Source organism: Hydra vulgaris, chromosome 10 (genome assembly GCF_038396675.1).
Source record: "Hydra vulgaris chromosome 10, alternate assembly HydraT2T_AEP".
Lineage (NCBI taxonomy): Eukaryota > Metazoa > Cnidaria > Hydrozoa > Anthoathecata > Hydridae > Hydra > Hydra vulgaris.
Genome location: NC_088929.1, coordinates 2,598,824 through 2,625,866, shown reverse-complemented (window position 1 = coordinate 2,625,866; position 27,043 = coordinate 2,598,824). Strand labels below are relative to the sequence as shown.

The window sequence follows — 27,043 nt, the reverse complement described above, 5'->3', positions numbered from 1 at the left end:
AGGGGCTTGGTGATAAGACAGAACTTGTCTTCTTCTTGCCCCAGCCATGTATTTATATATTTGTATTGCATAAACTTGTAAACTTTTCTTATCGGCGAAATACATAATAATAATAATTATTATTATTATTTATTTCATTGGTTTTTCAGTAATTAAGGTGTACTTTTGTAAAAAAAAATAATTTTTCCTTTTTTACAGTTTGTTAAAAACGTAAAAAAAAAAAAAAGAAAATTTAACGATTTAAATGTCGCCTACGGCTTCACTTTAGTAACTGAAAGAGATGAAACGTGTGAAAAGTACTTGCTAATGGCAGTATGAAGCCGTCAAAATTGTCAGAACATCTTCAATCTGTCCATCCAGGAAATGCATTCGATAATATTGATCTTTTCGGGCCAAAAAAGCTCCATTTGAGAAAGTGGGAACTTTACCAAAACTTGGTTTTACTACAACACAAAAACCGTGTTAAGAAGCATTGTTCAAAGTTGCTTATCGCATTGACCAACAAAAAAAGTCACACACTATTGCAAAAACTTTTCTAAAGCCTTGTTTACTAGACATAGTAGAACTTGTGTATGGTAGAGATAAAAAAAAATAAAGTTGAAGCGGTGTCTTTGTCAAATGATATCATCTTTTCTAGAATTGTTGAAATGTCTTCCAAAGTTTTGAAACAGGTCATTAATGAACTTAACTCTTCGCCATTTCCATTCAGCATGCAAGTGAACTAGAGCACAGATGTATCACAGTGTTGCCAAATCATGATGTTTGTACGTTATGTTCATATGGAAACATAAAGTATGAAAGAAGAGTTTCTGTTTTGCGAATCACTTTTGGGAACAACACAAACAAGGGATGTTTTTAGTATGATAAAAAGTTTTTTTGAAAAACACGGCGTCAATTGGATAAATAGGCTTGGCAGTTTGTGTACAGATAGAGCACCTGCAATTCTTGGAAACACTTCTGGTTTTGCAGTTTAAGTCAAGAAAAAGATTCCTAACGTCACAATAACTCATTGCTTCTTACACCGAAATGAATTGGCATCACGAACTTTGCCTACTTTCTTGAAAGGAATTAAGGCCACGTGTATCAAAATAAATAACTTCATAAGAGGCAGAGCTTCGAATCACTGGCTGTTTAAGTAACTTTGCCAAGAAATGGGATCTGACCACAAAGTACTGCTGTATTATACAGAAGTTTGCTAGTTATCAAGAGGACAAGATTTGAAGCGTTTATTTGAGTTACGTGTAAAAGTCTCGATATTTCTGAAAGATCAAGAAAGTGCGTTGTATAAAATTCTGGAGAGTGAAAACTTTTTGCAAGGACTAGCTTAATTGTTGATATTTTTAGTTATTTAAATGAAATAAACTTGTCTTTTCAGGGTCCTGCTGTCACAATCGTGGATGCAACTGAAAACCAAAAGTTTTTCTTGGTAAGCTGACACTTTGGAAAAGAAGAGTGGATGCAGGTGTTGCTGCAAATTTTTGTATGTTGGAAGAACTGCTGTCGCCAAGTAAAATGCAATCGTCAAGAAGTTTAAATGAAGAAACACATAAGGAAGTCTCAGAACATTTTAAAACGCTACAAAACACGTTTGAAGGGTACTTTTGCCCTGAAAGCCTTGATCAGGAGACTTGGGTGCGTAGCCCATTTGTGATTGATATTAATGATATCAATGATGAAGATCTTATTAAAGATGATTTAGTAGACATGAGATTCAAATCAGCATTGCGATCTGATTTTTATGCAAAGGATGTTTATGATTTTTGGTGCAGTTCGGAATAAGCTTAGCCTCTTCTTGTTAAACGAGCAATGTCCATATTAAATCTGTTTGCTACTACATACCTTTTTGAGTCTGGTTTCTGAGCATTGGTGTCAATAAAAAGTAAAAATCGTAACCGAATAGATGTCAAAGACGATATACGTCTTGCGTTGTCAAAGACAATTCCTCAATTTAATGTGCTTATTAAAAAGAAACAGCAGCAACCATCTCATAAAACTACTGATATGCGATCAATTTTATTGATACTAATAAATAAAGGTGTTTGTTACGATATTTTTTTTCTTTCCTAATACATTTACAATAAGACTTGGAAGGGGTCCGTAAGATTGCTAAAATTTTGAAAGTGGTCCGTGACTACAAAAAAGTTAAGAACCACTGTTTTATGCGGACAAAATTAAACGATGTCATAATTTGCATCTCAGGGCACATTGATGTATAGTCTTTCGCCTCATATAAATGGCGTTCTTGGGTCAGCTTGGTTGGCATTATCGGAATCCGTGATATCCGTGTTTTATAATTGATTATTATTATTTTTTAATATATATATATATATATATATATATATATATATATATATATATATATATATATATATATATATATATATATATATATATATATATATATATATATATATATATGTATATATATATATATATTTATATATATATATTTATATATATATAAATTTATATAAATATATATATTTATATATATATATATTAATATATATATATATATTTCGCCGATAGACAATAAATCTAATAAAAAAATAAATGAATAAATAAAAATTTACATAACCGGAGCAAAAAGAAGACTATAGTTGTCTTATCACTAAGCCCCGTAATATATTACATAAATTGCATAGCTTTTAAAAACCGTGTAAGAAAATACAAAATTTTTTAAATACCAATAATATTTTCTTCAAAATTATATTTTAAAGAAAGAAAATAAATAAACTTCAAAAAAAAAAAAAAAATTTTTTTTTTAGTTTTATCCTCCTATTTCTTTCTTTTTTAAATTTCTTTAGTTAGATTAAGAGCAATTAAGAAAAAAAAAAATTTAAAAAAAGAAATTAAAAAACAAAAAAAAAGTTTCTCGTTCTCTACTACGGGCCTTTTCATCGCGCAACCGGATTTTTTTGTGGAGGCCTACTTTTTTACGGCAAAAAAGACAATAACTTCGTAATTTTAAAACTTAAAAGTATTTTTAATTCTCTGTATAGCCTAATAATTATTTTTGATGAAAAAAGAAAAAGAAAGAAATCATAATCTTAAGTAATAAACAATGGACTTTCTTATGTCAAGTAATGATGCTTTGCAAAAAATTGCAATGATTGGAGCCTGGGAATAAAAAAACCCTAAAAGTTTCGTCCCAAACGTGAGAGCATCAAGTCGATAAATTTTAAATTTCAAGGTATAATCTCTTAGAGTTCAAAAATTATGATTATATAATATACAAATATACAATATAGAAATATACAAAAGCGGCCGTGGCGCAGTGGTTAGAGCGCCACGGCCAAAACTATATATGGTCATATTTTTTGAACGCTAAAACATTATACTATAAAACTTAAAATTGATTGATGAATATAAGACTAATTGAGATTAATAAAAAGATAAATAATTGAGAATAGTGCAAAAAATAGTTTATCAACTTGTTGCTCTCACGTTTGGGGCAGAGAGGGGGCAAAAATTTTAGGATTTTCTTATTTCCAAGCTCCAATCGCAACTTTTTGCAAAACATCCTTATTTGACATAATTATAAACGTATAAATGTTTGGATTTTGCTCCATGTCTGTAAATTAGCCATCTCAAAATAAAAAAAAATGCTGGATCCGCCACTGCCATAAACAAGTCTTAGTTTCAAGCATTAGATATATTTTTGATTTGATATCATTCTATTTGATATGATTGTGAAGAGTATTGTCTTTTGTTGGAGATTTTAAAACAATGCTTAGTGGATCAAATGATAAAAGTTATTTATATACTCTGGCTTAACATCCTAGTTATCAGTATGAAATTTATTGTCTTCACCTTTATCATCTTGGTTTACATTCAGATCTAAAACCTATTTTTGATGCAAGTTTTTGGTTTTTTAATAGAGGTCTTCGTAGACTGATAGATACACGGTTTCCTAAACAATTATTTAACCGCTTTGCTTTAGCCAAGTTACTGATAGCAACATAGCACTTTTTAATTTTTTGCATATCAAGGACGTCATTAGATGTAATACGCACAATATCTTCATTTAAACTTATTTTGAAAAACTCTATCTTTTGTTTTATTTGACGCTGCTTTTTTGAGAACTATAATCCAAGCACTCTGGTCAATCCAATATTCCAAAACTTATACAATTAAATTCAAGCTGATGCTTGAAGAAGCTGCATCAGCTAGAGCAAATTAAGTACTTGGCCAACTCAAGAAATTATTTCCTGCTGGAGGGAATTATTATGGAGGGAATTAATTAGAGGGAACATTATGGAGGGTTGAATTTGTATATTTCTATTTGTATAAATAAAATTTTAATATTGAAGGCATTCGACATTATGGAGGGTTGAATTTGTATATTTCTATTTGTATAAATAAAATTTTAATATTGAAGGCATTCGACAGTGAGCAACAATACCGAAAACCGAAATCAAACATAAAAAATATGATCATTTACAAGCTATACTATGCACCACCCTAGAAAACCGGCAAGAAAAGGCGACCTAATTCAGCAGCATAAAATTGCTAATGGAACTAAAAAAATAAACTTCGTAATTCCACAAATATACGCGCAACCGATCTCGGAGAGCAATCGGTGTAAGCATAAAAGATTAACTCAAAAAGTTCTAAAACCAAGAACGGGAAAACTTTTTATAAATTGAATTGTTAACAATTGACCCGTGCTAACTGCTGATGTTATTAACGCAAACTCAACTGACATTTTTAAGCGCCAATTTGACGCAATTTCAAAACAAACCAGACACGCTGTGTGTCCAAAATTATATCGTCGCACTGGTACTTGGTGTTGAAAGAAATAAAATCAAAACCTTTTTTATTTTATTGATGCTGCTGGTTTGCATGTTGTTGTAAGTTTTTTTTGTGAATAAACAGTCTTTATTCTTAATAGATACCAAAAGCAGGTTATAAATTAAAACTTTGAATTAGACCTTGTTTGACAACGCGTTGAAACGTTAACTACAAAGGCCACAATTTATAGTCAGACAATTTATGCTAATTTATCAGACTTACGTTAGGCATAAGAATGTTCAACATAAATCTTATTCATAACTGTGTACAGTCTACATCAAACAAATAATGCAGTTGTTACTATACAATAAACTATAATATCTTTAATAACAATAAGTGTTTTACAATCATTTTATTTTTATAATTTTATTTACACATTATGAAGACAAATAGTTGAATGGTGTGCAAGCCAACCTGCACAAACCTGCAAAATTTGGCTAGTATTTTTATGATTGAGTTTAGTTCAGTGTTTATTGCCACACTAAAAGACGGAGCTAAGATTTAATTATATCAGTCTAAAAATAATAAAGTAAAGTAAAAAATGTTAAAAAGTAAATAACTATGTTATTCACATAAACTGTCTCCTCAATAATTTACTCGAAATGGGTTTGTTCGCTTGGCTTATACACAATCTAATTAACAACTGATAGTCATGAAATCAACTACAATAGCAAAATTTTAATAAATGAAATGATCGAACTTTGACAAACGAGAATAGAACGCGTGTTACTAACCCATACAAAGCGGAAACATGGACTTACTTCAAAATTTAAATAATACATTAATGAAGCAAAATATAAATTAAGAGTGGAAACCCAAAACAAATAACTTTATTAAAAAATATAAAATGTTTATTTTTTTTTTCGCAAAAGAACGGCGCTCTTACTAAATGGATATATTATTTAAAATTTATTTTATGAAAAATTTTTTTAAACCTTGTTTTGTAGTTTATTATTTTTGATATTCTACTCTTATAAATTCAATATGTTTTCGAATATATGTAGAAGTTCTACTTAGCCTGCTTAGTGTACGTCAGCCGTAGGAGTCCTTACGCGTGCTTAAGTTTTTACCTAACACAAAAAAAATTACAATAACTACTGTTAAAGCAACCAAAATTACAATAACTATTATTTTTTTTTTCCAGCCTTCGACATGTTCGATGTTGTTTGTCAAAGTTGATGGTGTGAATTTCTAAACAAAATAAAATCAATTAAAACAAATAATAAATCTCTTTTCTTTTTATTATTATTAAATATACTTAAGTTTAATTACTTAAGCATGTTGTTCAGCCTTAATTTTTCCCTTACTTTCATTTCTTCCCAATATTAGGAGGAATGTGATATGAATAGTGTTCATACGTATTAAGAATAATGTCAAACAGAGGAACAAACCATGAGCAAATAAAAATATTGGCCAATAAATAAATAAAAACAGTATTAATACTCAAATTACGTAAGAAAATTTCATTACAAAAATCAACCAACTACGAAGGCTTACACACACGGTCTTTAATAAATGTGCAGCTGCCTTTGCCAAGTCACTTTTGCTTATCTACAAGTGCTCGTTAGCAACTGTTGTAGTTACCAATTTGCGGAGAAAATCAAATGCAACGCTTATTTTAAAGAAGAGGAGTAAACTAGATGCATCACATTCCATGCAAAATGATGGAAAGTATTTTTTATACAAGCATATAGGAGCACTGCATTTCAAATGGTTTAATTACCCCAAAACAGCATAGCTTTGATCATTGCAAAGGTTGCGTCTCAAGCCTGTTAGAAACTCAAGACAGGCATTTCATTGCAACCACGCAGTACACGTCATATACACGGATTTTGCAAACCCGTTTGAAAATTTGCAGCATAAACTCCTTTTTCATAAGTTAAGAGCTTACGGTATTCAAGGTGCGCTAGTAGACTGGATCTCAGTTTGATTACGCGACCGAAGGCTCGGTTTTGGGGGCTATTGCTCTTCGTAATCTTAATTAATAACCTGCCGGATAGCATCATTTATCATATGAAATTGTATGCCAACGATAGTAAAATTGTTGGCATAATGAATAATGAGTCTGAAAGCATCACTCTCCAAGCAGATATTGACAGAGCAGTGGAATGATCACACATTTGGCCATGCATTTCAACGTTGAGAAATGCAAAATATAACAAGCCGACGGCGCATATAACAAGTCAACGCACGTATACTCAATCGCTAAAGTCTACGGCACGCGTCGTCCTCTCAAAAAGACTGTAGTTTAACGATACCTTGGTGTGACGATCTCCAATGACCTTAACGTTAGACCAAAAGTAGAGCTAGCCGCATCAATAGTTAACAAAATGCTCGGGCGAATCCAAAAAATTTCGTAGTCTAAGTTTTTATTTATAGTGCACACTGTATCTCATTTACATTTGCCCTCACTTTGAGTTTGCTGTGTAAGTCAGGTCGTCCCATTCAAAACAACATCATCTTTTAAACACCTTTCCAATGAAAATTGACTCTAACACCTTGGTCTAACAGCACTTGAAGAACCCCGTAAAAGATCTTATCGAGCAATTTAAAATCACTCGTCAACTCAAACTTGTCAGTTTTTTTGTCCTGCAAAAACTTTCAAACAATAAAGCCAAATTATTTTAAGAGGGCATAGCCATATACTAGAACGCATGCTGTTACTAAATTGTGAAGAACGACATAACGTTTTTTCAAATAGAATTGTTTTCCCATGAATACTGCGAATAAATGTTTTTAAAGAAAGCATGAGAAATTAACTTTTAGAGACACAATTGGTGCTTTGTCTGTGTCTTTATTTTCTTCAGCATAGAGGGACCTGGTGTAACACCTCTTCATCAAACTATAAATGGACTTACTGTATTTGTTTTTTTTATCACTAAAAAAAAAAAAAAATTAAAAACCATTTTGTTTTTTTAAACACTGCTAATGTCATTTTGTACGCATAAGTTTCTTTTCCACGCTTAAAAATATATTTTGGTTTTCATAAATGCTACTCTAACTAAAGTTAAGCTTTAGCTAGATTAGTTGGTATTTTTTAAATATAGTATAAGTGCGTCAGTGTGTTAAATAGAATTCAGTATAAAATTTTAGAGAAACTTTGGTGAAAAATGAACCCTAACTAATATTAAACAAAAGATGGTTTAACAGTTTAGTTTTGCTTTAAATAGGGTTCGGACAGTTCTAATTTTAATTAAAAAATTAAATACAATAACACATTACAGTACAATAGTATTGTATTGTTATAACAGAGATGTAAATAAAACATTACATACATTGAAGCTCTAAACCTATAGCATTGTTTTGCTGGGATGAAAAACAATTACAATAAATATTGTAGTGTATTGTATTACTATTTCAAAGTCAAATAGCTATTATATTTTAAAGTATTTAGATTCTTTTTCCACACATTTATCATTATTTGGGCACAAGAAAGTTCAGAGGTGCTCGCGACGCTCGTTTTTAGCAGCCATTTGAATATATAAATTTTATTTATTTTGAGAAGTAAAGTGAAGAAGTATATATATTACGTATACTTAATAAATATTAGGTTCAGGGGCACTCTTGGCACTCGTTACTAGCAACCATTAAAATATATAAATTTTATTTATTTTGAGTTCAATAATATAATTACTTAAAGAATAATTTATTTAGAATTAACATTAATAATATTCATTCAAAATCATACAAATATATAGCTTATCATATGTTTTTAATTAAACAATTATTTACTTTGTGAAGTGAACTTTTTGATTTTTGGATAATTTTGTCTGAACTGATATTGAAATTTTTAAACGGATGATAATGTCAAAACTAACTGATTAATCACATAAAGCGCATGAAAATAATTTTTTTTTCAATATAATTAACCACTAATGAGTAATAAACTACAGCGTTATGGACTCAGGGAACAACTGACCTGGGTAATTATCGATTACTAAAAATGTGAACTACTTTTGTTTTGCAACAAAATTTTCTACATTTACAGATTACTCATCACCTATCAGACCTTACCTGTAAACTTTGTAGGGGGTCATTTTTGAAAAATGAGGCAGTTTAGAATACCAAATAAATATTGTTCTTGATTTATGTAACAAAATTCTTGTATAAATTTGCTCATAGATCCAAAGGTCCAATTATTTTTTGAAATTCATACAGTCATAAAAGCCTCAGGGAAACAAAAGACAAAGTTATATTAGAGTAAGTGTTAGTTAAGTAAGTTTCGAAACAATTGGATAGGTGCCTAATGTAAAAGCAAATAACTAAGTAGAAGAAATGGTGGTAATTGATCATGTCTTTCCCCAGAACAAGTGATATTCATGAATAAAATAGAAATAGAATCAATAATTATACATTAGATGTACCCTATTTCAAGGTCAAATATCTCGGAGACTGGACTGTTAAAACATTTATTAAATTTTGACATTACAATAATTTTTTTTATTACAATAACATTAAACTGCTATTGTATCATAAAGATGAATTACAATACAATATCTATTGTTATTGTATTACAGTATTACAATAATTGTAAATTACAGATATTGTTCATGTTTCTAAAAAAGTTAATACAATCACAATAGTTATTGTTCCTGTTATTGTTTTCCTTACAACTACAATATTCTGAACTCTAGTTTTAAATTTTTAAACTATTTTATTTAATTTTATTTGATTGTTTTTTCGCTTTATAAAAGTGTAGTTTTGTTGAAAAGCGTAGTTTTGTTGATGCCAAAATGTTAATAACAATAATTTTTTAATTTATTTTTTGTCTAATAAAAACAACGAATCTGATATATTTATCTGATATGATATAATATACAGGGGCGGATCCAGCTTTTGTTGTTACTAATTAAATAATTAGTAAGATAGAGATAATTAACTTCCTGACATGGAAGAAACTCCAAATATTTATATGTTTATACTTATTTCAAATAAAGATGCTTTGCAAAAAATTACAATGATTAGAGCCTAGGAACAAAAAAGCCCTAAGTTTTGGCCACAACTACCCTAAACGTGAGAGCAACAAGTTGACATAATAGTTTTTTCACTATTCTTAACCAAAGTTATATTTATCGATGAGTTTTAAATTTTATAGTATAATTTCTCAGCGTTCAAAAATTATGACCATAAAAAATTTAAATCCCCCTCAATTTGAGGGGGCCACAAATTTTATATGGTCATAACTTTTGATAACAGATTAAGATTATTGTATAATACTTAAAATCTATCGATGTATATAACTTTAGTTAAGAATAGTAAAAAAAATGTGATCTTGTTGCTCTCACGTTTGAGGTAGTTGTGGCAAAAATTTTAGAGCGTATTTGTTTCCAGGCCCCAATCATTGCAATTTTTTATAAAACATCCTTATTTGATATAACTATAAACATATAAATATTTGGTGTTTGCTCGATGTCAGGAAGTTACTTATAATTACCCAAAGTTTATTATATTACTATTAAGTTACTTATAATTACCCAAATTACTTAAGTTACCCAAACCCTCAGAAGTGTATCTACACTCCTCTGCGCCTATCCCTATTCAAGTCAGTCAATGGATCTACACGCTGTTGTGCTTAAGGCTATTTAAGTCTGTTGATGAATACACACTCCACAGTGCCTGTCCCTATTTAAGTCAGTATAGACCACTGCGTCTGCATCTAAATCAGTCAATTTATGTATGTATTAATACACTTATTATATGAAATTTTGAAATATAAAAATAAATAATAAACATAACTATAAATAAACAACAATAATAGTTAAATAACTAAAAATAAAAAATCGCCCTAAAATTGATTTAAAAACGTAACCCTGACAGCCGCGCCTCATGAAAAAATGCAGAATAAAACATCCATAGAAGGGTGGAGTGAATTTTAGTTTTTTTTACAATTTGTTTAGCCTGGGTGTGCAAAAGTTGTCTATTCATTTCAGAAATACTCTAGAAAAATTTCAATGCTCTAGGAAATTATCTTGAGGTTCATCAAGACCTTTAAAATTTTAATATGTCCCTAATATTATGTAAAAAAATTTTTTTCAAAAGTATGTCATGTTGGGTCTCAAAAGAAGCAAAATTTTATAAAAATTTCAAAAATAACAATTATTTTATAAAAAAGTTATTATTTAAGATTTTTTTGAAATTATAATTAAAAAAAATAAACTTTTTTCATTTTTAGTTTAAAAGGTCATTTTTTCTGCAATAAACTATAAAATAACAATTTTTTTTAAAAATTAATTGTTATTTTTAAAATTTTTATAAAATTTTGCTTCTTTTGAGATCCAACATGACATACTTTTGAAAAACTTTTTTTTACATAATATTAGGGACCCATTAAAATTTTAAAGGTCTTGAGGAACCTCAAGATAATTTCCCAGAGCATTGATATTTTTCCAGAGTATTTCTGAAATGAATAGACAACTTTTGCACACCCAGGCTAAACGAATTGTAAAAAAAAACTAAAATTCAATCCACCCTAATCCATAGCACTACATCGATATATGACGTTTGTATGAAGTTTATATATAACACGTTTTTATAAAGTAATATACAAGTTTATATAAAGTTTATAACACGTTTATATAAAGTATATAAACGTATACAAATAAGAATTATGATGTAAACCTCATCAATTATGCGGGAGACTAAATAAGCGCGAATTTTATAAGTGCGAACTGGCATAAGTGCGAAGCGTTGCAAAAACTGGCGTAAATGCGAACTAAGACAAGTTCGAATTGAAATAAGTGCGCCAAATAAATTTGCAAACACTGGAATTCGCACACTTATGTCAATTTGGCATAAGTTATGGCACTTGTGCCAGTTTTTGCATCTGGTTCGCACTAATACTAATTCGCACTTATCACAATGTTTGCAAATTCGTTTAGCGCACTTATGCCAGTTCGCAATTATGCAAGTTCGTACTTACGCCAGTTTGCACTCATATATATATATATATATACATATATATATATATATATATATATATATATATATATATATATATATATATATATATATATATATATACATACATACATACATATATATATATATTTGTATATAGCATATGTTATTTTTCATACAAAGATAAAATCCGAATTTTACCTAATTCAGGTCCAAATGGTTTATTGTTGATGGCAGTCGTAGCTGAAGCATTTTTGCAAAGTATAGAAAAAAGAGCCCTTAATATAGCCTTTGTTAATTCATTCCAACCAAAAACTTACAAAAGATATGTGGATGATAACTATGCTCGCTTCGATTTAAAAGAAAAGCAAGAATTGCTAAAACTTAAAACTCTAAACGAACAAAACCCCTCCATAAAATATACTGTTCAGAAAAATACTTAATTTTTTAGATATTTATATTACTAATACAATGAATGGATTTTATGTGTTGCAAGTACACCGTAAGGATGCGATAACAATTGTTTAAATAAAACCAAACTCCAACATCAACTCAAGCAAAACCACTGGCGACTTTGTGTAGAGCAAAACTGGCGACTTTATGTAGAGCAAAACAAATCTGCTCTCAAAAACATCTCTCACAAGAAATTGATTTCCTCATAGATACATTTTTAGAAAACGGCTATAACAAAAGTTATCTTATTAAAATAACCAAAAACTATTTGGACCGCGTTTTAAAATATACTACATCTAATTAATTAGATAAACAGTTTGTTAAACTACCTTGGATACCTACTATTGGCCCAAAACTCCAAAGAGAATATAAAGCAAATATATATATATATATATATATATATATATATATAAACATATATATATATATATATATATATATATATATATATATATATATATATATATATATATATATATATATATATATATATATATATATATATATATATATACATTTGTGAGACCAAAAAAAAAATCATTTCAAGAATTGCAGAACACCAAAGAGTCTGTAAAAATCAAAAAAAGTCGAGTTCAGGAGCCATAAAACATTTTAGAACATGCCGTGGAAACTTTAATTGGCTAAATCCTAATACCTTGGCAGTCGTTCCATAATACAGAATAAGAAAAATTAGAGAACCCCTGGAAATTAACAAAGCAAGAGTTCGATATGAGATAGGTATTGGGCAAGATGTTCTAAATCGAGATGGCGAGGATAACGTTGAAACAAAAACTTAGAGACCCATTTTGTCAAAAATTTAACTGACGCCATTATTATATTATTTAATTGGTTTTTATATTTTACGCTTTTTAATGTCTTGTTAAAACGGTTTGTTTTTAAACGTTATTTTGTTGCGTTTTATTATTACCTAATAAAGTAAAGTTTTTCTGAAAAGCAAATGACTAAATTTACATAAATTATGTAGATTAACACCATACCTATCATAAAATTTATACAGCGTTGGTAAAAAAAAAATCTTTATTTTTTTAGAAATTATTTACATAGCACTTTTTTCAATAAATATACATTTTTTGAAAAAAAAAGGGCAAAACATTTGGTAATAGGTAATGAAATTAAAGTTTTTATCACCCCATAAGCATATTTAAATAAAATAATTAAAAAATATACTAATAGGCCGGTTGAATAAAAATGAGCAATTGCTTTTACTCATTAATTGAACAGCTTTACGTGAATAAAAGCTTCAGCAGTTTTGTTCAAATTTTTACTAAAGTAATGTTAAGCAATTTACTCAGTAATTGCTCAGCCTTACGTGAACAAAAACTTTAGCAAAACTTCTAAAGTTTTTATTCACGTAAAGCTGACCAATTACTGAATAAAAGCAATTGCTCATTTTTATTCACCCGGCCTAACAGCACTTTTACTTTTTTTACATTCTAAAAAATTTGTATTTATTGTTTTATCAAAACTTAATTATTATTTAAAGAAACCAACAAAATACCTTGTTGCTTTGAAAATTTATCAACAAGAACATGGAAGTACATTTCTATAGAGTTCTAGTGTTATACTTTAAATAAAAATAGCTTTACTATATGTTCACTAGTAATTTTACAGATTATACCTAATTATACGTAATGTCTGAAAAACAAGATTGATTAGAAGTGTAAATAAGATTTTAGATTTCAAATCATAAGTTTAAATTACCTTTCCAAGGTTAGAAAAATAGACAAAAGTATATGAAGGGCTTATTGTGAAACAATGACAAGCCACACTTTTTTCAAAAATGAGTTATCATTTTTATAATTATAAATAGTATACGCAATTTTTATTTATTTTTTATGTCCAATATATAATATCCATTAGTATTTTTATGATGTATAAATTTGAGAGAATAATAGGCAAGCACTCATTTTACAGATTTAAATAAAACTTAAAAGTCATTTTTCTCAAACATTTGTTTTTGTGGCTTGTCATTGTTTCACAATAAGCCCTTCATATATACAATTATAAGAAATAAGTTGTTTATCATGAGAATCATCATTCTTACTATTTTTGAACTCCTCAATAATGTTTTTAACTTAAGATTATGTCAATCGGTGACCTCAGAAAGTCATAGTAACTAGCTTTCAAAGTAAAAATGTTAGCAAAGTTTATAATAAAACTAAAGTACTTAAGTTTTAATATAAGATTACTGTTAGTACTTAAGTGTTAATGTAAGATTACTGTAAGTACTTAAGTTTTAATGTAAGATTACTGTAAGTACTTAAGTTTTAATGTGAGATTACTGTAAGTACTTAAGTTTTAATGTAAGATTACTGTAAGTACTTAAGTTTTAATGTGAGATTACTGTAAGTACTTAAGTTTTAATGTAAGATTACTGTAAGTACTTAAGTTTTAATGTGAGATTACTGTAAGTACTTAAGTTTTAATGTAAGATTACTGTAAGTACTTAAGTTTTAATGTAATATTATAGAAGTTCTTACTTTTATAAATTTATATTATAAAATTATAAAAGACGACAAGTAAACGTTTATTTAAAATATGGATGTACCGGAATTGAAATTTTGAATTCCGTCCGCAACCGGATTTGATGAACTATTAATAAAATTCCGGCAGGAACAAGAATACACCTCAGCATCGTGGCTATATAATATATATTTGTAACCTATAACATATATAACCTATTTCATTAATTTGATTCTTGTTTCAATTAAATCTAAGGTATGGTTTTTATTTGTTTCTTATAATTTTATTTATTGAAAGTTTTAACCGGCATAATAATTATATTTAAAATTATTTCTCTGTTTTCTATTTTTCCATTTAGATTAAAATTGAAATATTTACTATATTAGGCATCCCATATTTTTTAATTATTTAAAATTTAAGTAATATTTTAAATGAGGCTATTCTCAGAGGCACGTAATATTTTTGACGAAAAAAGAGCTAGTTTGTTGCCCAAAACAGGATAACAACTCGTTTTGCACCACAATAATCCTAAATTTTTAGAAATCCTTACATAATTGATTACTGCAAATAAAATTACATTGCATTTGTTAAGAAATTTGTATTTTTTACCTAGATTTACCTAAGGTTCTTCATTGCTCTATAGGACAATGATTCTTTGATTTAGTTTGCACAGTCTGTGTTCCATGTCTTAAAAAAATGTAAAAAATAAATTACGCCTTCCAACTCAAAATATTGTAACACCGGGCGGAACCGGAATGACCAAAAAGCGACAAATTTCAGCCAGAAAGGAATTCGGCTACATCCCTTATTTAAAAGAAGCTGGAAAATAAGTTTATTATACATAACCTGTCTGACAACAAATATGTTTTGCAATCAGAAAATTAGTATGTTACAAACATACATAATCTGATATGGAGTCAAAAAAAAAAAAAAAAAAAAAGTTTAGAAAAGTAGTTTATCTACCTTCTTTAATTACCCACTAGCTTCAAGATAAACAACTGCGTACTAATGATGATGTTTTTCAATATTGGCAATTTCTTTTTAGTGTTAACAAAACCAGATATAAATCTTTGAAAATATGGGGGCTGCATGCTAAAACGCACAATTAATAATTTAATTTGTTTTGATACAGTTTTTTGTATAGAAATAATGTTAATGTTAATGATAATTGTTTATTAGCACTAAAATACTTGGATTTAAGAAAAAAAATTCAAGTAATGGTACAACCACTTAACAGATTTTCAATTTCTTTTACAAACTTAATTAAAATTTTAAAAAGAAAGTTAGATTGCAAATGCAAACTCAGTGGAAGACGTTATATTCTAACATGATCAAAGAAGGGTGTAATAATTTAGTTACACCCTTCTTTTAAATTTAGTTACACCCTTCTTTTAAATTTAGTTACATATCTTTTAACACTGTAAAGTACATAAAAAAAACAACTTCCGAACGTAATTTTGGGCATAAAAAAAAAGTCATAAAACATATAATAAAATAGAAAACTAACAAACATTGTAAACCCTACAAACCAGCAACTAAAGTTTGCTGTTAAACGTAACTGATAAAATTAAAAAATACGTATTATTAACCCATTCACTAGTAAAGGTGTGTGTACATTTGTGCAAACAAATGTACAGACACCTTTGTTTACATACTTTACTAAGAAATTTAAAAAACAAAAAGAAGAACACTTAAAACACACTGTGTACATTTGTGCACATCAGTCCTATTTTCGTGAAGTTAGTTTTTTTTATAGTGAGATTTCAGGTTTTATATATTTTAAATTGGCTTTGCAAGGGAAACTCTTATTTTAAATTTAGTAATTTATTTACGTTATTTTACCAGCTAAGTATCATCTTTAATCAACTCATCAGATGCTGTTACAAATTTTCTTAAAACTAGCATTGTTACCGAAAAAGTATTCTGACTTTCCGTATAAATTTGTTTCAATACTTTTTTACACAGCGAGTGCAACTACTAAGATAATAAACGTAATTATGAGGGATCTCTGAAATGGTTTAGTGTTGGCCTCTTTGGCCAACACTAAACCATTAGAGCAGTTTTATAAAAGAATTTATATAGTTTTTAGAAAACTGGTCATAAATGATATTGCGGAGTTCTGGCTTATGTCTAAACAGTGTCGTAGCAAAATATAAGTTTTTAAGATATGCGAGAAAGCATTAAAATTTAGGAGTTTTTTTTACGTAAACTTTTTTCATTCAAATATTTTGAAAACAAAGAAAGTTTAGTTAAAACATTAAAAAGAGTTTTTAAAGACAAAATGTAAGCAAAACATTACCATATATTTAGTCAAAATCGATAGCGATAACTGTAAGAACCAACGTATTGCTTTCAATAAACTAAAAATTTCACTAGCATTAAGTTATATCTGTTTGACAAAAACAATGGATTTACCATTTTTGTTTGGCAATTAGCAATAAAAAATAGAAAAACAACTTGGGAATTGCACAATATTTATTGTCGATCTTACTCAAAAGTTTCTAAGTTTTATTCAAAGTATTCTTCTCAAGAAAATTTTTACCCACAATATTGAATAGTAGTTTTAACAATTCAATAACAACATCGCCACATAAACTGTTGCAACATCTTGTTGAATTCATTAAATTTATTCTAAATAAAGACGAATGCAGTGTAAAAAATTCATCTTAATTTGTCAAATGCCATAGAATGTTTTATTAATAATTATGAAATTCAGGTTCCATTAGATGTTGTTAACATACCCATCTTAATAAAGCAACTTTAGCTGAAATTGACATTTTAAACAAAGATATATAGGAGAAAGTCGGGTAGACCCGTACACTCAAGTAAAAAATAGAATTGAACACATTTACTAACAGAAAAAAGTGTCAAAAGACTTTATTAAAAGAATAAACATTTATTTTATTGAGTTAGAAACAAAAAAATAATTATTGTGTGTTACTAATAAAAATAAACGCTTTAATAACACTTTTTCAAATCTTAGGTTTTTTAACTGAAATTAAATGAGTTTCTATTATGTGCTTGTGTATTATATTAAATTTATTATTATTTATATATAAAAAAGTTGCTCCTTTTTAATGGGTATCTAGGTTAAGTTGTCCCGAACAAACATCCAAACATGTGTCCGATGCCACTCGATTATAGCTTATTCACAAATACTTGTTTTAAAATTAGTGAATTAAAATATTAAACGAATATATTTATTTTATAATTGAATTGGTGAAAAGAAGAACAGTACTAGTCCGATATTTTCATTTCGAGATAAAAAATGTTTAAGTTTTAAACAGTTATAGTTTATAAACCATTTACTTTGGATGCCAGTTATCTTAGCAGGTGTTTTAGAAAAAAATTTGTTCTTGCTACAATAATTAAATAAAATCCTTGGACAAGTACTATTCTTCCTCACAATCAAATTTTTACGAACTAGAGAATAAAAAAACTGCGAACTTTACTTGAAAAGCTATACTTTATTAAACAAATAAGTATCTAAATTAACAAACAAAAGTCATTGCAATAAAAAAAGAGTTAATTTTCTTTCTCTACACTGTCGGTTGTTTTCCAGGAATATAAATTTTTATAAAACTCAGTTGCGCTGGTGGGTATGTAACATTACAGCTTTTTAATATCATTGATCTTTTTTTCATTTATTGCAACTGGTTCCTGATAAATTTCTTGGTGGACAGTTATTACTTAACTCAATTTTTTACAAGTTTAAAAGTTCTGGAGCATAGTTCATCAATAAAGTCATATGTTGTCACATAACCAGATAATGTACTCTGATAAACAAACATTTTATAATCCGATACACAAAATACGCAATTGCGTATGTTGTAGGCCACCTATCTTTGAAATATAAAATGTCATCGTGCGTGATCTTTGTAACCGTAAATGGTTTGGAATTTTTTTTGCTAGTGACTATCAAATCAATATACTCATCCACAAGGTAGATGCAATCATGCTTTCGTATATTTCTTTTGATAGTACCAAAGTCTCTAGCCATTAGAGAATAGATGAAGTTCTTGAACAGAATCCAGAATTTTGTGAAGATATAGTTCTGTAGAAAGGTACATACTTCATTTGGGCTTTTTAGGGCCTGTCCTTCGTGATGAACATAGCAGTGGGCCGTATTAATTCCCAGGTTGTAAATTTCAAAGGTATTTACCCAAAGCTGACGATAGTAAAATACCTCTTGAACAGGAATGTGCGGAAGAAGGAGGTTTTGCATGAAGTCAAAACATAGTACAGCTACGTTTGGATTTGTATTACAAAGATTTGTTACTTCTGTATTTTTATCATAAAATTTATTAGCACATTATTTGTGGACCATGAGCTGCGCTGCCGCCACTCTATTAGCATTGTCGTTTAAGTTTTTGTCGCGTATTCTTGGTCCCAAGTTCTCACATTCTGAGCACGCGTCAATTTAACTTTTGTATTAAACTGACATTTTATAGACTTAAGCGCATTCTGGTGATAGAATTTATTAAGCTTGATTTGGCGCGTTATAAGAATTAATTAGAAAATCAGTACTAGTCCTGGACAAGTATTGCTCTTCGAATAGTTTAAATCTACTTTATGGCAAAAAATAATGAAAGAAAGACTTTAATCTAAACAAAATTATTAGTTTACATAAAATTAGATATGTTAATTTGTGAATCAAATTTGATGATACATTGCTCATCTGGTGGTCGGAAATAATATCTTGCACTCCCAGCCAATTGTTTTGGTATATTATGATAAATTTTTGCATATGCCATATTATCGCTCAATAATGTTTTTATAGTATTTAAAACCACAGTAGTTATCCAGTATATTTTTAAATATCAAAATGTTTAAACTCAACACAATTTTTTAGATGTTTTTATTTCAACCAATAATTGTTGCTTTACCCTGGATACCAAAACTAAGCATTAAACTTAAGCAAGAACTTTGTGAAGTTGGCTTTATACCGCCTTTTTGGTAATTCCTTATTCAACACACATTGTCATTATAGAACTATCTCCTAACAATTACCCACGGGTGTGCCATGTTGATTGCTTTTGTAGCGCATGCCACATTGTGAAATCAGAAAAAAAATTTCTACATGAATCCTAGGAACATAAAAATAATAAATACTTAGTCTTCTACTTCAACTTTAATATAAATTGTTTTTTAGATTGTTTTGTCAAAATATTCATATTTTGAAAAAACAATCAATTGTTAAATTAAATGAAATCATTATTATTTTTGAATATAAGCGAAATAGAACCTATGGCAAATATTTTTTTATTTATTATATTAATAAAATATGTAATCATTATGTCTAGTTATAAATAACTCAAAAAATTTGTCATTTGTGCATCATCAAATCAGTCTATATTAATAAAAGTTTGTTTCGATTTCTATCGAAAGTGCAAAGTAACTTTAGGAAAGTTATCGTAGGTGTTGCGGACTGTAAGGACATTCCAAGTTGAACCTTCAAGTTAGTAGCGTATTCTTCTGTAGACATATAATGGCGCTTATTTTGTCATTTTTTTTCAATAATCATGATTTTAAATAGAGCTGATCTCCGCGGCCATTATTAACTTGTTTCTCTAAAATAAACTTCTAAAATAAATAAAATCTTATTCTTCAATAATTTTTGGCATTATAATAGATCTTATTCTTTTTCAATATACTCATTGACATCTGATTCAAAAGTAAATAGATCGTCTTGTAATTTTAAGCAAACTAAAATATAATTTCTTCTGGACGCTTGATGTAAAGCTAGTTGCTCTTTTTTAGTTGCTCCGCTTTGCCTTAGTTGATTCTGTCCCTGGTTCCAACTGCATTCTGTACTTTCAATTTTTCTAATAATAGGACCAATTTTCTAAAATAGTACTAAATTATTTAAGCCTTCATTTTTTAAATCGTTGAAACTGTTGAAATTGATTGTTTTTTCCAAAGTCAATTGTAATGAGTGCCACACTGATGCTCAAATTCAATGTAATTTCTAATCGTTTTTATCGGCTCCAACAACTTGATTAAAAACGTAATACTTATCTGTTTAATCCATCATTGTTTTCTCTAAAGCCATAATCCTCTTTGATGTCGAAGAACTATAGCTAAACTTCGCCGAACTATATTTGCAAGAATAAAAGAATCATCCAAATTCTTGAATGCATATTTACAAACTACTTCTACGACTACTGGGCAATAATCTTATTTAATAAGATTTTCTAAAAGTCTTTTTAATACTCCTTGAACGTATGACTCTTTAAATTCAAATAGTTGTTCATTTATCACGTAATTAGATAAGCTTGCTTGCGTCTTGCTAAAGAATACTTGCTGTTCAGAATGCATAATCTTTAATTAACAGTAAAATGACATTAATTCTAAAAGCTGCTAGCACAAACAAAGTAGCCATAATGTTATTAAAAACCATAGAACTTGGACTAAGCAAGGAAGTTTATTTGTTATATACTAATGCTGGTCTAACTCCATGGTTTTTGAATAAAACTTGCATGAAACAAGTTTAGTTCCCATGATAGAAAGGTCAGAGATTGTTTCCGTACTTTTGTTAATAAATATATTTAACAAAAAGCTCTTAAAAGGGTTATCCATATTCTTTTCATTTGTTTAAGACTTTTTTGATAGCTCTGTCAAAACCTAAAGTTGTATGTGAAATGCAAAACAGTTAACCAGCAGGATTTCTCAATCGAGTAAATCGGCTGTGTTTTTAGATATACCTATATTATGAACTAAACGAACATCTACCTTCTGGTGCAGTTCTTTTGAGGACTACCTCGAGGCTTTCTGTGACATTTAAAATGTTGTTTTTATTCCACCTGCAAAACTTTCTGTAGATTTTGAAGCAGTTGCTAACGTAGGCAAAGGAAAATAATATCCTCAAATAACATGTAAACCAGAAAGTGTAAAGGTTCCAACATGTTTTCGAGTGGTAGAGTCAGTTGCGTGATTAATATATTATATTACTGGATTATATCACCACTATTTTTAGCTTGCACAATTCTACGATGAGATGTTAGGCTTAGACATACAGTCATTTTTATCTCTAATTTGAATTTTGCTTTATAAATTCGATTGCTGATTATTTTCAGAACAATTTGCATTTCTTACTCTGAGAATCCTTCTCCATGTAACTCTGCACATGCATAGTAGATTTCACTTAAGACTAAGTTTTTTGATTGTCGCACATTAGGTGGAACATGAGTATTGGGAGAACTATCTTGAAATAATAAGTTTTTATTTTGATCCGGTTTTGTATAGCTGTTGTGGTGCACTTACATCAACAAATGTAACTCTCTTTTTTTAAATTTGTTCAGTGTCTCTTTCAAAGAACTGATCTTTATTTTTAATTCGTTTTTAAAAAGTTCATCTTCATCTTTAAATTCAATTAACCCGTTGTCATCATTATTAACGTATATAGTCTGATAAACTGCAGCTTCATTTCTTATCTTTTTCTCCATTTTTTTAGTCATTGATAATTTTTGATGGGAAGTTCTATTAACGTTATTACGTGTACAATTTTTGTCACAGCTCATGTTTTCTAGAAATGAGTAGTCTTCAGCATTTACCCTTTTAAATCTAAAATGGTAAATGCTGTCAAAAGCTGAAAAACTTTTTTAGCTTTTCACGGCGTTCTTGATTTAACTTTTTTTGGTAAAAAAGTTAAAAATACTTTTTTTGGTATTTTGTTGACTTTTTTTTATTGTAACTATAAGTAGCAACTATGATAATTTCAAAAGTTTCTAAAATTATTTTATCTTGTTACTTGCTAAATATAATGACGTTCAGTGCCGTAGCAAGCTTTGTTTAAGGGTAAACGTAATTTGCACCCCCATCCCTAAAGAAGGAGGAGCATTTTTTAATGTTTATCAAATTGGCAAAACAAAATACTGAAAACTGTAAAATTAAATGTAAAAAGACTTAGTCGAATATTTTTTACGACATTGATTAATGGAAAACAAAAAGTAAAGAAACACTTTTTCTAAATTTGAACTATTTAAAAATATAGTGAGCAATAAAAATAAAGAAAGATTTCGAGGTCATAAATTCATACATAAGTATAACATAGATAAGTGATTTTAAGACTTGAGTTTGACTCCCCTCAGCCTTGCTAGGGAACTTTTGACTTTATAAATTAATAAATTGAAAAATTATGATATAATTTAAAATGATTTAAATGTATACCGCATTTTTTAACCAACACTGCCAAGCGGGCAATTTGTGAGTGTGCGAGCACAATTTGCATGTGTGTGCGTGCATATTATAAAAGAATCATACCAAGCAAATTAATTTATTATCATTTTACTGAATATTCAGATCAAAAAAAATTTTTATAATGAACTTTTTTCAAGCCCAAACAGGGCGTCAAAAAAAATAAAATAAAATAAAATAAAAGTAATTTGTGCGATAACTTAACCAGGGTGTGGAACTTGGCTCGCTTTTCAAAAAAAAATTCGTTATTCCGTTGAGCTATCAGAAATTAATACATTGCGTAATAAGCTAAAACGGCCGCTCACATTTTTTTCCAGGTTGAAAAATTACATGTAAAAAAATATTTTTTTCAGTTTTTATTTTAGGTACCCTAAAAAGACCTGACCGTCTTGTTATATAGTATCGCAGAAGAGCCTCCTTTTTTAGCAATGGCGTGAAATATGCCCAGAACCCCGGATCTATTGCTACTAAAGCAAGCACCCTAACCACTTCGCTAGTATTTTTAATTTATTTGTAACAAATAACTTGATTCTAAATTTTTAGAAATTAAAAATAAAGGCTTAATTAAAAAATTTTTTATTTTGCCCAGTGAAATGACTATTAAACCCGAATGCTTTTTTTCAATAAATTTACAAGTTGTGAATATGTTTTTTCATGAGAAGTAATAGTTTTTTTTAAAGTAAAAAGAAAGCGATGTACTAAAAGTTACGTTTTTATCCAAAAAAACTCGCGACAACTCCTATACGTACGCGTAATCCCTACAATACTACAGTAAATGCTGGTCAATTATAAAAGTTCCAAAAAATTTCTTGCAATTTCTGATAGAAAGCCCTAAAATTAAACGCAATTATACATACATGCAATACTGAAAATTATATATATATATAAAAAGACATTTTAAGAGAACAGAACTTTACAATCTCTAAAATGAAAGCTTCAGCATAATAAAATGGAAAAGCAAAAAACAAGTATAACGCACAAGTTAGAAATGAATTTTAAAATATTGAAGCACAGCAAACATGAACCAGAATGCTAGGAAACCAGTATTGCTTAAGAACCAGTATGCTAGGAAACCAGTATTGCTTAAGAACCAGTATGCTAGGAAACCAGTATTGCTTAAGAAGATTTATTTCTAATACTGTTTTTGATGTTATTGTAATCGAGTCAAATAAATTCAGTTGGGAGTTTATATTTTATTGTATACAAATACATTGAGTGCACATTACTGATAACAAAAGCAGGATTATTATTTAACTTTTTGGAGTATTATTTGTTACAAGCTTAATAAAAATGCTTATCACATTGAGCTGTACCGTTCTTTCTACTGAAGAACTAAATCTTTTCAATTAGTTGACGAGTCTATACACATGCCAGAAAAGATTCTAACAAGATTCTAGAAGTAATACCTCAAATTGAAAATTATCTTTTTGGTAACGATAACTGCTGTTCAGGCCTGGCTTTTAGTGATGTGACTTTAACGACTGAAATATTGATGCTTTTTTTACACCAAAATAAATCTGGTCAAAGATTTATTTAAATAAATTTATTTAAATAAGTTTAAATATTAAAAAAAAATCCGTCAAAAGATTGAAACCAAACATGTAACAAATATTTGCCACAAAAAAAAATCCAGTTGCTGCAATTCCAGTATTGGTTATTTTGGTAACATAATATCTTAAAAAAGTAACGTCTTTTCAACGTTTAAAGACGTCTTTTTTACGTCCTGTGCCCACTGGGTTACATTATAAGCAATCTTTACGCCTATACAAAAAATTTTATCACGATTTTAGTTTTAACTGTTTAATGATGCTTTAATTGAGTTTCACCAATTTTAACTACTTGTAACTTGACATAACTTTTTATAGATAAATATTGTACCTATAAAAACAAGTGACTTGTGGCTATTATTATTGTTGTTATTTTTATCTCCAATATTATTGTAATTATTATAATTGTTCTCATAATATCATAGGTATTTACATAAAATGAGTAATTATACCATATGTAAATAACTATACCATATGTAAACAACCATGAAATGTGTAAAACTTTAACCTACTTAATTTATTTTTAATCAATAAAGTATTTTAAAATTAATTATCATATTTTACTTGAAATAGTTTTGAAGCTTTTTTTTGATTTCAATTATTTTGGACTCGCAATGCATTACTGGCTTATTATTTTTGCGTCGTTCTGCATTTAACATCATTTATTAGAAAAGCATAAAAAAAAAGTTACGAAGATATATAAAATTTGTATATAAAATTTTGGTTTAAGTATATCTTTTTCGTTTTATAGGTCCGTATTTCCACAGACAAATCTCGTTACAAATAAAAAACAAACACTATTTTAGGTTACTATGGAGAAAATTTTTTACCACCGTAAATAGTTCTAAAATATAAACTTACTAGTTGAGTTTTCAGTTGTTTCCCTGTAACTAACTCATATTTGGGAGGTTCATCGTTCAGGAACTCATTAGATAAACTTAAATATGTCGGCAGCTGTTTTCTATGTAAACTATCCGTGGGTCCGATTGAATCAGTTCTAATATTAAATTCATTGAAATTCGACAAAAGTTTATTTGGGATCGGACCCTCAATAGGCGGTAATAACTCAGCACTTTCTATTTCAACGGATCCAAGTCCTTTAAAATTATTACATTCAAAGTGAATAGCTGACTCGTTTAAAAATATTTCGTTACCACTGGCACTTAGAATGCAATTATTTTCATTACTTTTTAAATAACATAATGGCGTACAATCAGAACTTGTAACAATGTTTGAAGTAGCAACAGAATCCTCCTCAAATATATTTTCTAATTTCTCAGTGCCTACTTCTATGACGTGGCTTTTATTTTTAACGTAATTTTCTTCGTTACTGATAACCATACTGCACTAAAATAGTGTTTTAACAAATTACCAAATTGCTTTAAAAGAAAAATATTTTGAATAGCGCTGTTAAAAATTTAATATGATTTGGTTAAAAACCATCTTAAGAGCAAAGTCATTTTATTCGCTACCGTGAACAACAAATTTGTTTATCGTTGTTTTTTTATATAACATCTGCTGTCATGTTTCTCTAACGCGATTACGAAATCATTGTTAACGATGTTGTATTGGGATCTGATAATGACAATGTAAAAAAGATTAATTTTTATTATTATGTTAAGGTATTCGTCATGCAGTTTGCACTAATATAAATAAAATTACTTTTTCTTTTGAATAGGTTTTTTATGAAGCGACATCATTATCACTTTTATATTAATAAAATAATAAACTTCTATATTTTTGCCTAAGAAATAATGGTAAAACAAACACATTTTCAGTTTTTAAACATTGTTTAAAAACTGAAAAAGTTTGAAAGGGTTGATAAGTATTTTTTATTATAACTAATTAAAAACTATTTGTTTAATGCAGTTGATTTAAAATTGCACAATATTGCTAAACAACACATGTAGCCGGGCTATTGAAACAGACCGGGTTTTATAATTAACAAAAACATATTATATTTAATAAACATAGGTATATTAAAATTCGTATGCTATTTAGTTTGTAATCTATGTTTGAGATTATGTATATAATTTCTTTAATAAAAAAAAAAAATAAAATAAAGAAAGAAAAAGGAAAAGAAAGTATTAGGCTCTATTTAGTTGCAGGGCCTCCCCCCTTCCTAACCAAATAAGAAGATGAAAAAGGGGAGATTTAGTAATGCGCCAGCTCAAAAAAATTTTATTTTTCGCCATATTCAACAACAAACGACTAAATATAATATAGGAAGTACGTATTATGAATAACAACATTTTTTATACAGCGCGTATTAAGTACTGTTGTATTTTAATACTGTAATACAGTTTAATTTAAAAAGAATATTAAAAGTAGAGAATATTAAAATAATATCTTTCAGATTTCCAAATAAAAAAATTTTTATCTTAAACTTTTTTTTTATCTTAAACTAAATTTTTTATTCGCCGGTTTTTAAAATTGACAATTGATATACCATCCTATTTGTCAGCAGTTTTTTTCTACTTCCAATACAATTAAAGAGTTCAACCTCTTATCAAATATTGATGATCTAAGATGTGTTCTATTCCATTTTAGTTTATTAAATGTTCTTTCAATGCAAAAGTTACTGAATAATCAAGGCTAAATGACATGTTTGATAGACACATGCAACAAAATATGCTGTTTTGATTAAGAAATTAAATGATGTTTCATCTTTT

General features: G+C 28.4%; 1 protein-coding gene across 2 annotated transcripts; it reads right to left on the bottom strand.

The window, feature by feature from the left end:
• Positions 1-5,097: 5,097 nt before the first annotated feature.
• LOC105845740 (uncharacterized) lies at positions 5,098-25,954 on the bottom strand. Of its 2 annotated transcripts, none has more exons than XM_065807068.1 (2): positions 25,233-25,945; positions 5,098-5,985 (listed from the first exon to the last, which is right to left on the bottom strand). In XM_065807068.1, the coding sequence occupies exons 1-2, from the start codon at positions 25,710-25,712 to the stop codon at positions 5,827-5,829; spliced, it is 639 nt and encodes a 212-aa protein (XP_065663140.1). In that variant the 5' UTR covers positions 25,713-25,945; the 3' UTR covers positions 5,098-5,826. The 2 variants fall into 2 exon arrangements, with proteins under 2 accessions (XP_065663140.1, XP_065663141.1); XM_065807069.1 differs by lacking the exon at positions 5,098-5,985 and adding an exon at positions 15,588-15,720 and having other exon boundaries at positions 25,233-25,954.
• Positions 25,955-27,043: the final 1,089 nt, after the last annotated feature.

Bases quoted from the DNA above. Each gene is read 5' to 3' on its own strand.
- LOC105845740 (XM_065807068.1), bottom strand. From the start codon at position 25,712: ATGGTTATCAGTAACGAAGAAAATTACGTTAAAAATAAAAGCCACGTC. The intron at 5,986-25,232 runs GTAAGTTTATAT...TATTTTGTTTAG, and splicing joins AACAACTGAAAACTCAACTA to AAATTCACACCATCAACTTT.